This window comes from Terrapene carolina, unplaced genomic scaffold, assembly GCF_002925995.2.
Source record: "Terrapene carolina triunguis isolate 2854851 unplaced genomic scaffold, T_m_triunguis-2.0 Scaffold21, whole genome shotgun sequence".
Classification (NCBI taxonomy): domain Eukaryota; kingdom Metazoa; phylum Chordata; order Testudines; family Emydidae; genus Terrapene; species Terrapene triunguis.
Genome location: NW_020664372.1, coordinates 42786818 through 42800860, shown reverse-complemented (window position 1 = coordinate 42800860; position 14043 = coordinate 42786818). Strand labels below are relative to the sequence as shown.

At 42.4% G+C, this 14043-nt stretch overlaps 1 protein-coding gene across 2 annotated transcripts; it reads left to right on the top strand.

The window, feature by feature from the left end:
* The first annotated feature begins 85 nt into the window (after window positions 1-85).
* UNC50 (unc-50 inner nuclear membrane RNA binding protein) lies at window positions 86-9222 on the top strand. Of its 2 annotated transcripts, none has more exons than XM_024213460.2 (6): window positions 86-178; window positions 2613-2896; window positions 5687-5807; window positions 7730-7869; window positions 7954-8055; window positions 8914-9222. In XM_024213460.2, the coding sequence occupies exons 2-6, from the start codon at window positions 2617-2619 to the stop codon at window positions 9048-9050; spliced, it is 780 nt and encodes a 259-aa protein (XP_024069228.1). In that variant the 5' UTR covers window positions 86-178; window positions 2613-2616; the 3' UTR covers window positions 9051-9222. The 2 variants fall into 2 exon arrangements, with proteins under 2 accessions (XP_024069228.1, XP_024069218.1); XM_024213450.3 differs by lacking the exon at window positions 86-178 and adding an exon at window positions 1289-1995.
* Window positions 9223-14043: the final 4821 nt, after the last annotated feature.

Below are 14043 nucleotides of genomic sequence, written 5' to 3'. Positions count from 1 at the left end.
CCCGCCGGGACAGGAACTACCGTACCCAGCATGCACCGCGACGCAGGGTCACGGGCCGGGTCAGGGGGCGCGCGCCGCGCTACGTTGCCGGAAGCAGCTGGAGTTTGCTGTGGGTGCGCGCGGCCCCGGGAGACCCTCGCGCTGTGTGTGGTTGGGAGGGGCGGGGCTGGAGCGGCAGGTGAGCGGGGCAGGTGCGGGCGGAGTTCTCGGCCCCCGGGCCTTGGGATCCCTGCGGGGTGGGGGCCCCTCCCTTCTACTGCTGCGCGCGCGGCCCTCTCCCCCGCCCCCCATTGGGTCCTCAAAGGAGGCGATCCTCGAGTCGCGCCTCGGAGCCGCCTGTGGGCACGTGCCCCGGGCAGATCGTTGCCGGGGCGGCGGGAGCTGAGGGCGGAACCGTCTCTACCCCAGGGGGCGGGGGAGACCTGCGTTCTCTGCCCTGCTGCGGGGAAGGGACTTGAACCAGGGTCTCCCGCCGGCCAGGGGCTGCCCGGACCCCTGGGCGCGGAGCACTGCGGGGGGTGTGTGTGTGTGTGTGTCTCTGTCTGTGCTGCCGAGGCTGTTCCACTTTGCGGGGGCGCTTAACTAGCCTCGGCCTGAGAGCGACTCTAGCCCAGCGTTAAGGCAGGGCCCAGGGCGCGTCCTGCTGGGACTTACTGGGTCTCCCTCCTCTGAAGCATCAGGGATGGGCCACTGCTGGAGGTGGGACATTAGAGGGGTTGGGTTGGTGTCTGAGGTGGCTCAGCAGTTTTTCTTTCTCATGCTCAGGGTCTAACTATCCCCGTATTTGGGGTCAGGCAGAGAGTTCCCCCAGGTCAGATTGGCAGAGACTTCAGCATTTGGGTTTTTTTGCCTTCCCCTGCAGTGTGTGAGTGTGGGTCACTTGCTCGGATTATCCGGGTATATCTCAGTCACTACCCTGCCATTGCAGGAGCCTCAGGCATTGGTGCACCTCAGACTATGACATTACTGATCTTACAGTGGCATAGCTATACCGTTACAGCTGTGCCACTGTAAAGTCTCCTGTGTAGCCGCTCTGTGCTGGTAGCAGAGAGCTCTCCTCCTGGCATAATTAAGCCACCCCAATGAGCGGTGGTAGCTATGTCAGCAGGAGAGCATCTCCCACCAACGTAGCGCTATCCACACTGGCACTTTTGTCAGTGACATGTATGTTGGTCGGGGGTGTGTGTGTTTTTTTTCCCCCACTCACCTGTCCGACAAAAGTATTACTCACAAAAGTGCTAGTGTAGATATAGCCTTAGTCCCTCCTATTCTCTGCCTGTGACACATCATAGTCTCATCTCCTGTGGGCAGTAATATTTTGGTTGTTGAGTTTAGTGTGTAGGGTTCTGGGTGGTGTTGGTGGCCTGTGATATATAGGCAGTCGAACTAGATTATCTGGTGGTCCTTCAGGCCCTTAAACTATGACTGATATTCAGAGACCCGAGTTCAAAACCGTCTTACATTGACTATTTAATTATTAATACAAAGTGGAACAGCTTCAACAGGACAGCTTGAGAGACCCACCCCAGAATACCCAATAATCAGTTGGCACTCGTCTGAGACATGGGAGACCTGGGTTCTCCCTACCTCAGGCAAAGGGGAATTTTGAAGCCAGGGTTCCCACAGCCTGGGTAAGTGCCCTGCCCACTGGGCTGAAGTTTATAAGGGGAGACACAGTCATCTTGTCTTTATTTTGTTTTGTTTGTTGCAAGAAAGAGCTTAGGTGGGGAGAAGATTCATGGCTTTGAATCCCAAGCAAACAGAGGTGGCTCCCTCTAGCCCAGAATTACATGGCTATGTTTCTTTGAGGAGTGGGGCACACTGAATTTTTATCTGAAATAATTAAAATATAATGCAGTGTAAAATAGAACATCTTTAATAGTAAAAGCATTCAAGGGCAGTTGTTAAACTGTACATTTATACTTAGTGCTTGAAGAGTGCTTTGTTTCCAGAGCAGTGTACAAAGATTGTCACAGCACCCCATGCAGTAGGCAGGTAAGTACACCTCTACCTTGATATAACGCTGTCCTCGGGAGCCAAAAAATCTTACCGTGTTATAGGTGAAACCGCGTTATATCGAACTTGCTTTGATCCACCGGAGTGCGCAGCCCCGCCCCCCGGATCGCTGCTTTACCGCGTTATATCCGAATTGGTGTTATATCAGGTTGCTTTATATCGGGATAGAGGTGTATTTGTGTTATGCGTGGAAAGGGGAGGGCTAGAGAGGTTACATAATTTGTCAAGGGCCACATACTGAGTTAGTAGCAGATTGGAATTTTAATTTATGTGTTATTGGCACCAATCCTGGTGCGCAGGTCTCTAAACTATGCTATTTCAATACACTGTTTTTAGACAGCAGAAAGGTGAATCAATTAACATAAATGGCCACATTTTGAAAGGGGCACACACTCTAGCTTATAGTTTTACATGTAGTCTTGCTGGCACAAGTGGTAGTATTTAGCTAGCTACTTGCCTGATTACCCTTGCAAATTAGATTTATATCTAAATGCCATAATTAACACTGCATAATTTAAAACGCTTCTAATTTTACATCTGTCATTTCTAAGATTATGTAAAATCAATTAGTTTTAACTTTAAAATCTTTCCTTCAGAAAAATGTTGCCGACCACTTCAGTTAGTTCCCCAAACCAGGGCAATGGTGCGTTAAACTCCAGGGATGCAGCGAGACATACAGCGGGTGCAAAACGCTACAAATATCTAAGGAGGCTCCTTCACTTCCGGCAGATGGACTTTGAGTTTGCTGTTTGGCAGATGCTCTACCTGTTCACTTCACCACAGAGAGTTTATAGAAACTTTCATTACCGAAAACAAACAAAGGACCAGTGGGCAAGAGATGATCCTGCTTTCTTGGTATTGCTGAGTATCTGGCTGTGTGGTGAGTGTCTATTTCCATGATCAGCAAAAATGAGGTGGGAAAGAGGAAGAATTGGGCATTAGCCTAAGATTAGGGAGGCCTGGGTTCAAGTCCTTGCTCTGCCACAGACTTTCTGTGTAACCTTGGGCAACTCATTTAGTCTCGCCATGCCTCACTTCCTCGTCTGTAAAATGGGGTAAATAATAGTTCCCAACCTTACACGAGTGTTGTGAGGATAAACATGTTAAAAAGGTTGTGAAGTGCGCAGATACTACAGTGGTGGTGGCCATATAAGTACCTAAGATAGATAAGATCTTTCTCTTTTCAATAAAGTTGCAGGAATGTACCTTCGCAGGGGTTTTTTCAGTACCCTGGGTTTTTGACTGTAGAGGCCCTTAATCAGAATGGAAAAGAAGCTGATGAGCTATCTACACAGTGACCATTTAGAAATTAGAGAACCAGGGTAAACCAAAGGGTCTAGCTGTATCTAGAATCCTCTAAAGAGTCTTCTTTATGTTTGTTGTAATCAAGTCTTGTCTCTGTTCTGTGTTTCAAACTGGGGGGGGTTTCAATAATTGTCATAGCAAAGACACCAGAGGAATGAATGACTATTCTTGGTGGGTTTTTTTTAAATAGTTGAACATTTGGATGATTAGCAAATGGGATGTATTATTGTTATGTGTATTACCATAACACACAGGCACCCAAATTGTAGACATTGTGCTAGTCACTGTGCAAAAACAGAACAAAAAGACAGTCCCTAATGTTGAACCCATTACAGGCAAAGTACCCTTTACACAGGGCTCTGTCCTTGCTCCCCTTCTCATCTACCTCATCTCTGGTCATCTTATCTACAAACACAAATATGCTGGTGGCTCACAGATCTACCTTTCTGTCCAAACTAAAATCTTGGACTGTCTCTCTGACATCCCTCATGGATGTCTAGCTGCCAGCTCAAGCTAAGGGGAGGGATAGCTCAGTGGTTTGAGCATTAGCCTGCTAAACCCAGGGTTGTGAGTTCAATCCTTGAGGGGGCCATTTAGGGATCTGGGGCAAAAATCTGTCAGGGACAGTACTTGGTCCTGCTGTGAAGGCAGGGGACTGGACTCGATGACCTTTCAAGGTCCCTTCCATTTCTATGAGATAGGTATATCTCCATATAATAAGCATGGCTAAAACAGAGCTCCTATTCTGCAAACACTCTCCTCCCCATACCTTCCTACTACCTCCTTTCTTGATCACTGTAGACAACCCCACCATCCTGCCTGTCACTCAGACCTGTAATCCAGACATCATCTTGACTCAGACCTCTCGCTAAGTCATTACATCCAGGCTGTATCTAAGAATAGGCCTTTCTTATCCATCCATACAACTAAAACTGTAACATCCTTCTCTCTGGCCTTGACAAATGCAGTCTTGCCCCACTCCTATCCATTCACAATGCTTCTGCAAAGATCATTTTCCTAGCCTGCGCTTTGACCACATCACCCCTCTTTTTGAATCTCTTCACTGGCTGCCTCTTCGCTATCACATCAAACATAAGGTGCTTGTGTTCACTTTCGAGGCCCTTCATGGTCAGTCCCCAATTTACCTATCGCTTCTCATTCGCTATCAACCTGTGGATGCTCACTTCCTTTCCTGCGATGCCAGCCTCCATTACCCACTACTCCATTGTTAAATTTTCAAACAGCGCCTTCATGCTTTCTCCCATGCTGACCCAGACGCTTGGGAGGAGCGCCCCATAAACATCAGCAAAGGAACGTCATTATCCACCTTCAAAGGCCTTCTCAAAACTCTCCTTTGCTGTGATGCCTACAGAACCCTTGGCAACAATTAGGCTGCTTGTATGCTGAGACCTCTGCCTATCATGCTGTCCAGTATTGTCTCTTTGTTTCCTTGTAGACTCCGTCTGTCTTTATCTATTTGTTGTCTCTTGTCTGATACTTAGATTGTAACCCCTTTGGGGCAGAGACTCACTTTTTGTACTGTATCTAGCACAGTAGGGTCGTGGTCCACAACTAGGACTCCTAGGTGCTTTGATAATACAAATAATACAGTGACCAAAGCCGCAGCGAGACACTGTGAACTTCAGTCATCACCAATCAAAAGAAAATCTTTTGCATGTAAGCTTCAGTTCAGATTGTGTTTTCACTGTTGCCTTTTAAAAGACTATATCCAGTCCATTTTTGACGTGGCACACTACCTGCAGTCATAACAAAGCTGTTACTTCTGACATTCTAATTTTCTTGTGGTTGGATGGGAAATATTTCCTAGATCCATTTGTGTTTCACGGATGTTTTCCCAAAGCCGCCAAAGGAACTCTATATAAGAATGAGGCTTACGTGTGCTGCATTTTCATTCAACTAAAATGGACAGGACATCTGAGTCTTCAGAGCCAGAAAACTATGCACTGTCATGTGGTTTTGTTGTAACTGAAAGCAGTGTGACTTCAGCTCTGCTTGTTGCTCTTACTCTGCACTTCTGCTTAACAAGGTATCGTCTTCATTGTAAGTTTAAAAACGTGAGATTAGTTCAATGGCAGTGGTGCCACACACTGAACCTAAGCCAACCACATTATACACAAGTGGTGTGGTATGCAGCATTTGAATAGAAAAAGGAGCTGCCTTGCAGAAGATCTTAGTGGTGAGGAGGAATAAAGGGGAAAATGTTGAGATTTCAGGAGACCGCCTCCCAAAAGTTAACCTTTGGAATGTCAAAGTTTGAGGAACTGGCATTGTTTGGTGTTACAGCATTTTTCCAGCGAGGAAGGATTAATCTCTTTTTCCTCTTCTCTCTCTCCCCCGCCCCCAGTCTCTACTATAGGATTTGGATTTGTGCTGGACATGGGATTTTTTCAAATGATAAAGCTACTTCTTTGGGTTGTGTTTATAGACTGTGTAGGCGTTGGCCTTCTAATAGCAACTTTAATGTGGTAAGTAAATAATTCCACCTAGAACTAAGTTGGGCATTGCTATAGGGCAGTTGACAGGTCCCTGTTGCTGAGGCAGTGTACTTAAATCTGTACGATATGACTTTGCTCAGAAGAGAGGGTTAAGAGTTTTCATTGGCTGTGAATAGAGCACTATTATTGGGAAAGAGCATTAGAAAATAGTTATTTCGCTTGACCTTTTTCTGCCAAAAAAGGTTAATACTTAGAGGAAATTTGTCACTTGCACCTCTCAGTGCCTATTTTCCTGCTGAGTTCTCCCAGAAGCAGCGACATGTCCCTTTCTCCAGTTCCTATGTGGATGCGCAGCCAGGCGGCTCTGCACACTGCCCCGTCCGCAGGCACTGCCCCTGCAGCTCCCATTGGAGCACTGGAGGGGGCCATTGGAGCACATAGGAACTGGAGCAGGGCCATGCCATGGCTTCCGGGAGCTGCACGGTGCATCCCCTGACCCTGCACCCCCACTGGAGTGCCAGAGTGGGGCCGAGCCGTGTGGTGCAATCCCCAACCCAGCTCCCCGGCTGGAGCGCAGCAAGCTCCGGAGCCGGTTTAAAACGGCTCGGCTCACAGGCCGTAGTTTGCCTACCCCTGAGATATAGTGTTCCAATTCTAAGAATCTTGTCAGGGTAGTGAGGGCCAAGAATCTCCCTGCAGACACAGGAGACTTTTCCAGTACTTGAGGGTAGCACCTGATGGGGCAGGAGTTGAGAATGTCTGATGCTGGTTCCTCTGCAGTATTGGACCTCTGAGGGAAACAGCTGAGAACAGTGGTAGGACTTTTCTCCACTGTTGAGAGACCAATAGCAGAGGCCATCTCTTGCCTTCAGTTGCTTCCTCGAGGCACACGCACAGGAAGGGCTCAATTCTCACACTTGCTCTTTTCTCTGCTGCTTGTGTGGTTCACTTGAAGCAGCAGGGAGGTGGGGGAAAAGGCAGGAAAGCTCTTGTCAAAAATGTAAAGGAAATCAGGGGCACTTTAAAGAACTGATTTCTTATTAGTGAAAACAACATTTTCAAGTAGAGTGACCTTAAAAAAGAGAGAGATTCAATATTTGATTCAAAAATGACTTTGGAAGTTTGTTGATCATATAAGGAATGTTCTGCTCTTATTCCAGGTATATGCCCAAAATGTCTCATCAAATTCTTAGCTCTACTCAGGTTTTAATTAGGCAAAACTTCCATAGACTTCAGTGGAAGTTTGCCTGAGAAAATTAGGCTAAACTATTGATTTGGTCCATAATCTCAAGACCTGAAACCATGTTTGGTCTGCTTTGTTTTTGGGTGCAGCAAGTAATGTAGTACTCATATCAAGTTAGTACCCATATTTTAAGTATTTTGTTGCCTTCTTTGGTGGAGGTGGGGCGTTTATTAAATGAGGTAACCTGTGTGCCGTCTGTCTCTAAAATTGAATGCAACTGAGATTTTTGTAACACAGGAAATGTGAAGATGTGGCTATCCCCAGCCTTTTTGGGAAGTGAGTGGATGGGCAACTGAAAGACAGGGCTTCTTCAGTATCCTATAATTAAAGGAAGCTGCTGTTCTCCTGTGCACAGTGTTTGCACTTTCTACTCAGCATCAAAGAATGTGACTACTGCTGAGAGAGAAATGGGCTAACAAAAGGCTGGTCTGTGCTGTCTTTTTGGGGAAATACTCACCTTTGCTTAGGCTACCATGTTTTATTCACACATTAGGGAAATAATTTTCAGTCATCCGAGGCTGGCAATTATGCAGAGACATTTGAAAGGATTGAACTTATGAATTAAATGGTAAAGACTTGAGGCTTTTTTCCTGTATGTGACTTCATTACTTTAACTATAGGTGGCATGTCAAATCAACATAACTTTAGGAAACATGAAAGTGCCAAATTGTTTCACAACTTATTCCTTTTTAATTTCTTTTCCAATTAGGTTTATTTCTAATAAGTACTTGGTAAAGCGACAGAGCAGAGACTATGATGTGGAATGGGGATATGCCTTTGATGTTCATCTGAATGCTTTCTATCCACTTCTAGTCATTTTGCATTTTATCCAACTGTTTTTCATCAATTGTAAGTAGAACAGCCTTTTTAATGCTTTTTGCCATGGTGCTGGGCCTCAGGCAGGTAATAGAGCAACTGTCTTCTCTTTTACAGATGTTATCTCATCAACCTCATTCATGGGATATTTTGTTGGGAACACAGTATGGCTCATTGCAATTGGTTATTATATCTATGTAACATTTCTAGGGTACAGTGGTAAGTAATTAATAAAAGCTTTTGAAATTAGGCAACTGACTATATGAAAACAACCGAGCCCTGGCCCAGTAAGCTACTTTAATTTATGAATTCATAGGTTTGCAATGATCATCTCAAATGCAGAAGTAGGAGAAGAATTCAATGTTGATTTATTTTTTAAGCTATCCCTCCATGATAGATGTCTTGTAGTCTTCACTGTCTAATGAAGCAATTCCACATGCTCCCTTGGCAGCTTGCTCCATTCTGTTACATTTTTTCTGAACATCACTTTTCCCCTGTTCCCTTCCAAACCCAATACTGTCTCTGTCCTGGGTGGTTGGAGTTAATCATTTGTAATCCTTTGCCAAGAATGCTAGGTACTCCCTTATCTAAATGTCCAAACTGAGTTAAAAAGTTTATACCTAAAGGACTTGTCACTTTATGGGGTGGTATTAAAACACTCTTTGCACAGAAGATATTGATGCTCGCCATTGTGTTGTACTATAATCCAGTTAATATGCTGCGTCAAACCTCAAGACCCTTACATTAGTTCTGGACTCCCAGATTGACTAGAGAGGAGGGTAGTAATGCAACAAAATCTTTGAGCAGGTTGGCTGTACTAATGTATACAGAGCTACCTCAATTACTCCTCTACTCTGATAGAAACTATTCTGTATCTGGGCAAAGGGCTGCAGAATCAGCATGGCAGGGATGATAAACAGGCACCTAGTTTTAACCAAGCTGTTAAGAAATTGATGAAATACTGGCAGCCTCTCCCCAGGGTCCTTCTAGATGTAACAGTTGATGATTTTGGTCCATTAATGCAACTAATTGCTAGTTTTAAATTTTGTACTGATCATAATTGTATTTCTTTTCTAGCATTGCCATTTTTGAAGAACACAGTTATCCTTTTGTATCCATTTGCACTCTTAATTCTGCTGTATGTGCTCTCATTAGCACTGGGATGGAACTTCACCAAGACACTTTGTACTTTCTATGAATTCAGAGTGAAATAAAAACAGGACTTCATATGTCTCTACTGTGTAGTTTGTCTTAGCTGCTGACAGTATGCACATCTAAGACCTCTCGTTGTAAATGGTTGTAAATTTTCTCTTTGTAGATAAGTGTAAAAAGCTTGAAGTGTCTATTGCAATTTTTAATGATTAAAATATTTACAAACAGTAAAAATGTTAGTAATTCTGTATGAATACTTTTGCAGTACATTCCTCAAGACAAACTGCCTGTACATTTTTGTAATAAATCTACCTATGAATAAGTTGAACAGCATAATTCTCACTGCTAATGTCTTTTAATGGGATAAGTACCATATTAAGTTAGTGGAATGAATAGATGGAGGCTAGTTATAAATCACTTTGAAGACAAAGTGCTTGGTTTATTATTGTGTGGTTCTCAGGTTTAATGCTTCTTAAGTTTAGCTACACTAATAATGCCTGATTGCTGCTCAGTCAGATGCTCTAGCTACTCACATGTCAATATTATATGGTCTAAGTTCCTACAGTGCATCAGCCATATCTGCCACTACCAGCAGCTGGAGTCAGCTGAAGCAAGGACTCCTGCATGGGGGCAGGTGGTGAAATTAGGCCCACCCGGATGGACTCAAAGGTACAGCTGAGACCCCCTGTACTGGAGGGATATTAAGACCCATGTAATGCCTCCCCTGCCATACAGCCTTGGGGCAAAAAAATGTAGACAATCAGCATGAGACTTCAGCCCATAGGAGCAAAAGCACCCAACCACAGAGACCACTGGCCATTCAGAACATCCTAGGGTTTTGCATCAACTATTTTTTTCCTATGCTGATTGGCTGTTTGTCCCAACCTCACAGTCTTCACCTCACCTTTATTTTCCATTATCTAGTCCTAAGCAAACCCACCCCTGACATAAATGTTTATTACATTGTTCACTCTGCTTGTGTTCCACCCCTTCACCCTGTGTCTTGTCTATTTAGATTGTAAGCTTTTAGGAGCAGGGACTTTCTACTACCATGTTTGTACAGAGCCTAGCCCCATGGCACTATTGTAATAAGGATGACTAATAACTTTTTCACAAACAAATTCTTGGCCAGCACTGAGGTTTTTGTATATGTCACCCTAGGTGCTGACTTCCCCACTTTCCTGTGGGTGCTCGACATCCCCCCTGGTCCTGCCGCCACTACACCCCTTCCATAAGGTCCCATCTCTTCCCTTGAGTGTGCCACATTCCCGCTCTTTCCCCCTCCCTCCCCCGGAGCGTGCTAACGCTGCCAAACAGCTGTTTGGGGCCAAGCGGTGGGAGGTAGGTGGAGGAACAGGGATGCAGCCTGCTGAGGGGGGAAGGGGAGCTTGGCTGGTGGTGGGTGCAGACCACCCACTAATTTTTCCCCGTGAGTGCTTCACTTCTTAATTGAAGAGCAGTTGCTGTAGTTCAATATAGAAGGCTCTGAGACATGGCATTTAAAGTACCGTATTCAATCCCTATTTAACATGCCTTTTGACAGTTTGGACTCAACACTTTAAAATATTGCTACATTGTTAATGCAACATGTTGGGTCTCTTAGGGACAGAAGTATTCTCTCTCAGCTTATGTAAGAACTACAGAACAGATTTTTTTTTAAGCCTTTATTTCAAATATACACGGATAGCTGTGGCACATAGAAACATTGATGAAAGGCACAGTTGACATGACCCATATCAGGTTTTCAAATATAGCAGCAAGTTTTAAACAAATCTAGCCAATTTATAAAAATCTATTACAGCAGGGGTTGGTTAATGAAAAGATGGGGAAACATGTACAGAATAAGTTTTGCCAGAAAAGAATGTTTCAGGATCTAACAGTACTAGATTCCACAAGGCAAGAGTACAAACTGACAACCCCCCCCCTCAAAAAAACCCTGAAAATGAAGATGGCAATTTTCCAAAAACAGCGCTCAGTATCAAACTCAAGCACCAGGTTTTAATTTCAAAAAGGATATTTTTAAACAGCAAACTAGTTACAATAAGACTTCAATATTTGATTACTAGAATTTGATATTTCTAGAAAAAAAACTACATTTAGCTTAAAATACCAAATCTGCTGGCAGTTCATTTTACAGTAGTGTATCCGCCACTGTTAAGGCTTGAAGAGAATGCACTCCAAGTCACCTATTGAAATCTCAGCAAACACTGAGCAACAAAGAAAAATTTACCATTTCAACAAGTAAAGCACTATACCTTTGATCCTGGGAATTTCTGTTGTGACCTGCTGTACACTGGCACAAAGTGAGAGCTCCTGACCTGCAGGCAGCCACCAATTAACACTTTTTTAAAAAACAACCCTTCCTTACTTCATAGGAACATTTAGCACCAGTGATGATCATCATGTCAGCTACCATTAAAGTCAACAGTAATGATGTTTTGCAATTAGGAGCTTGATCCTGCACCACTAAAATTAATGGGAGTAGGATGACTGCCGGTCATGTAAAGATATCAAAATTTGTCCCCCTGAAACAAAGTTTCATAGTTCTCAACATTAAGCTACCTAGAGTTCTAGCTCAATGCTTACAGTAGAAATCACAAAAAACCCACTCAAGAGAACACTGAAATCAAGAAACATGATACATAATGACAAATTCTTGGTGTCAATATTTACACTAATCAAATTCCATTTCCAAAAACCGCAGCATAGCAGTATGACACCCTTTCAGTATTAAACTGTAATGTTTGTAAATATGAATAAGCATAACCGTGCTTTTAAAAATGAGTACAGTTTTCATTTTAGTCCAATTTCAAAATGGATCCTTGTTAAGAAGAAACCTAAAACTTAAGCAAATACTTGATTTCATGAAACAATGGTCTTGGAATAAATTTGTATTCTCGTTTCCAGAGGAAAGCACAGATCAGAAGCACAAGATGTAAATTAATACTGTACTCCTTTTGGAGCAGATATTTCAAACAAAAAAATCAAGGAATTACTGAAGACATTTTATACTTGCTTATGGAAAAAATGAAGGAAAAAGTACAAAATTGTCTAGTCTTGCCAAAAGACTAAACATGATCCCTCAACATACTCAAAGGTATACGTACTGCATATTATAAGGCAGAAGTACAAAGTCATTCTGCCTTAAATTTAGCCAGTATCTTATCTCAGATTCACAAGGGACCCTAATGATTTTCTAGTCTAAATTTTTAAAAGGCTGAGAAAAGCAGTGATGGGGTGAGAATTCTAATCTGGTCCATAATTACTATACCTGCCTTGAGCTTTGCCAAACCACCATGGCTAGAGGAGAAAAAAAATTACATTTATCCCTATGACTGTAAATAGTTTTCAATTAATGCAAATAAATTAAGTTTAGGACCCTAAAAGAGCAGAAAGCCCTGTAGTAGCTTTTTCAGAGGGGGGATTGTTTTCATTCATGGGGGAATGTTTTGACACGGGGCCAAATCTTGCTTACATCACTCACACAAAAAGTCTTCAGCAGGACTATTCACTTAGTAAGCTAAACAGGATTTAGTTATGAATAGGCCAAATCTTTGCAATTGCTGTGGGCCCCGCTAAAGATCATTGTTTAAAAAAAACAACAACAGCAACAGTATTTTAAGAAAAAGCTTTAATTGGCATCAAATCTGGGGATTTAAACTCAATTTGATCAGAAAATTAAGGTATCTGGAAATGCCAGCTGCTCCAAAAAAAGACCTACATTTCCTTAAGCTATAACATCTTCAGAAGGAACTAATACAACTCAGTCTGAAATAGTTACTATTGTAAAGCTACTACAGGTTTTATTCTCCTATATAGGAGTGTTTAAGGCTGACCTAAAGTTCACTGAAAATGAAAAATGTAGAAAAAAATCCTAAGGATTTAAAAATCTATAGTAAATCCAAGACATTGAGATGAGCTCGTGTGTTAAATACTATCGTTTCTGGCTGACATAATGCACATAAAGTATATCTGGAGTGTCTATTAATCATAAAGCATGGAGGAATGCAATACACAAACTGGCTAATGTCAAGCAATATTTGAAATGCTCTTATTCTGCCATAAATAGGTGGATCTCCAAAAAGGAGAGCAGACCACTTTGGAGTGATTTGTGAATTAGAATTTTTGAGAATTTAGAGTCTAAAACAATGGTATGTAGAGATAATTTTCTTTAAACAATAACAACAACAACAAAAAAAGCGCTACATTTTCTCCACCCCTACCTTCTTCTAATTTAAGGAACAAACTCTCAGGAAATCAACGGAGTTGTACCTTATTACATCAGGTCTGAATTTGATTTTGAATCTACAAAACCTGTCTGCTCCCTAAATGATTTATAATAAATTCACTTCTACTGTTGTGGCACATTCATTTAATAGGAGTGCAATCTATCATAGCATCCCAGGGTATTTCTGGCTCCTGCTAGTAAGATCCAACAAAATAGAATATAAATTAATCCTTTTAAAAAAAATCAGTTTATCAAAAAGGAGGTAATGGATGATAATTGACGAGTTTCAGTTCAATATTTTGACTGCTAGAAAAAAGTTCTTCGAAAAAATATAGGGTAGAGCTAACAAAGAAACAACACAAAAGTGTGATCAGTTTGGGGTGAGTTTCTACACATTTAGAGATGTTAGGCGTTTCTTATATGTTGAATGTTGCTTTAGGAGCACTGTGCTGACAGAATAAACCCATAAGAAGACACTGCTCAGAGGAAAGCCACCTAACAATGGTACTGGTAAATTTATTATAAATCATTTTAACTTCATGGAACGATAAGACAACATTGTTGGCATTGCTTGTTTTGTTCAGAAACAATTTTTAAGTCAGATATATAAGTCATGATATAAAATTTAATAAATAGCTATAATTTAAATTATTGGCATCAGTCGCAGGTAAAATTGGGGGGGAAAATAAACCCAAATAATTTCTCAGATCTATGCTGAGATGTGATGAAAAAACGACTAGATTTTAATGAACTGTTAAATGGCATTACATGTTATGAACAGTGCTGTAGCAGCACAAAGAGCTCACACTGTCTGTCTGGGCTGCTCA

Excerpts from the sequence above, each read along its gene's own strand:
- UNC50 (XM_024213460.2), top strand. The coding sequence starts at position 2,617 with ATGTTGCCGACCACTTCAGTTAGTTCCCCAAACCAGGGCAATGGTGCG. Across the intron at positions 7,870-7,953 it reads CCAACTGTTTTTCATCAATT|ATGTTATCTCATCAACCTCA; the intron begins GTAAGTAGAACA and ends TCTCTTTTACAG. Across the intron at positions 8,056-8,913 it reads AACATTTCTAGGGTACAGTG|CATTGCCATTTTTGAAGAAC; the intron begins GTAAGTAATTAA and ends TTTCTTTTCTAG.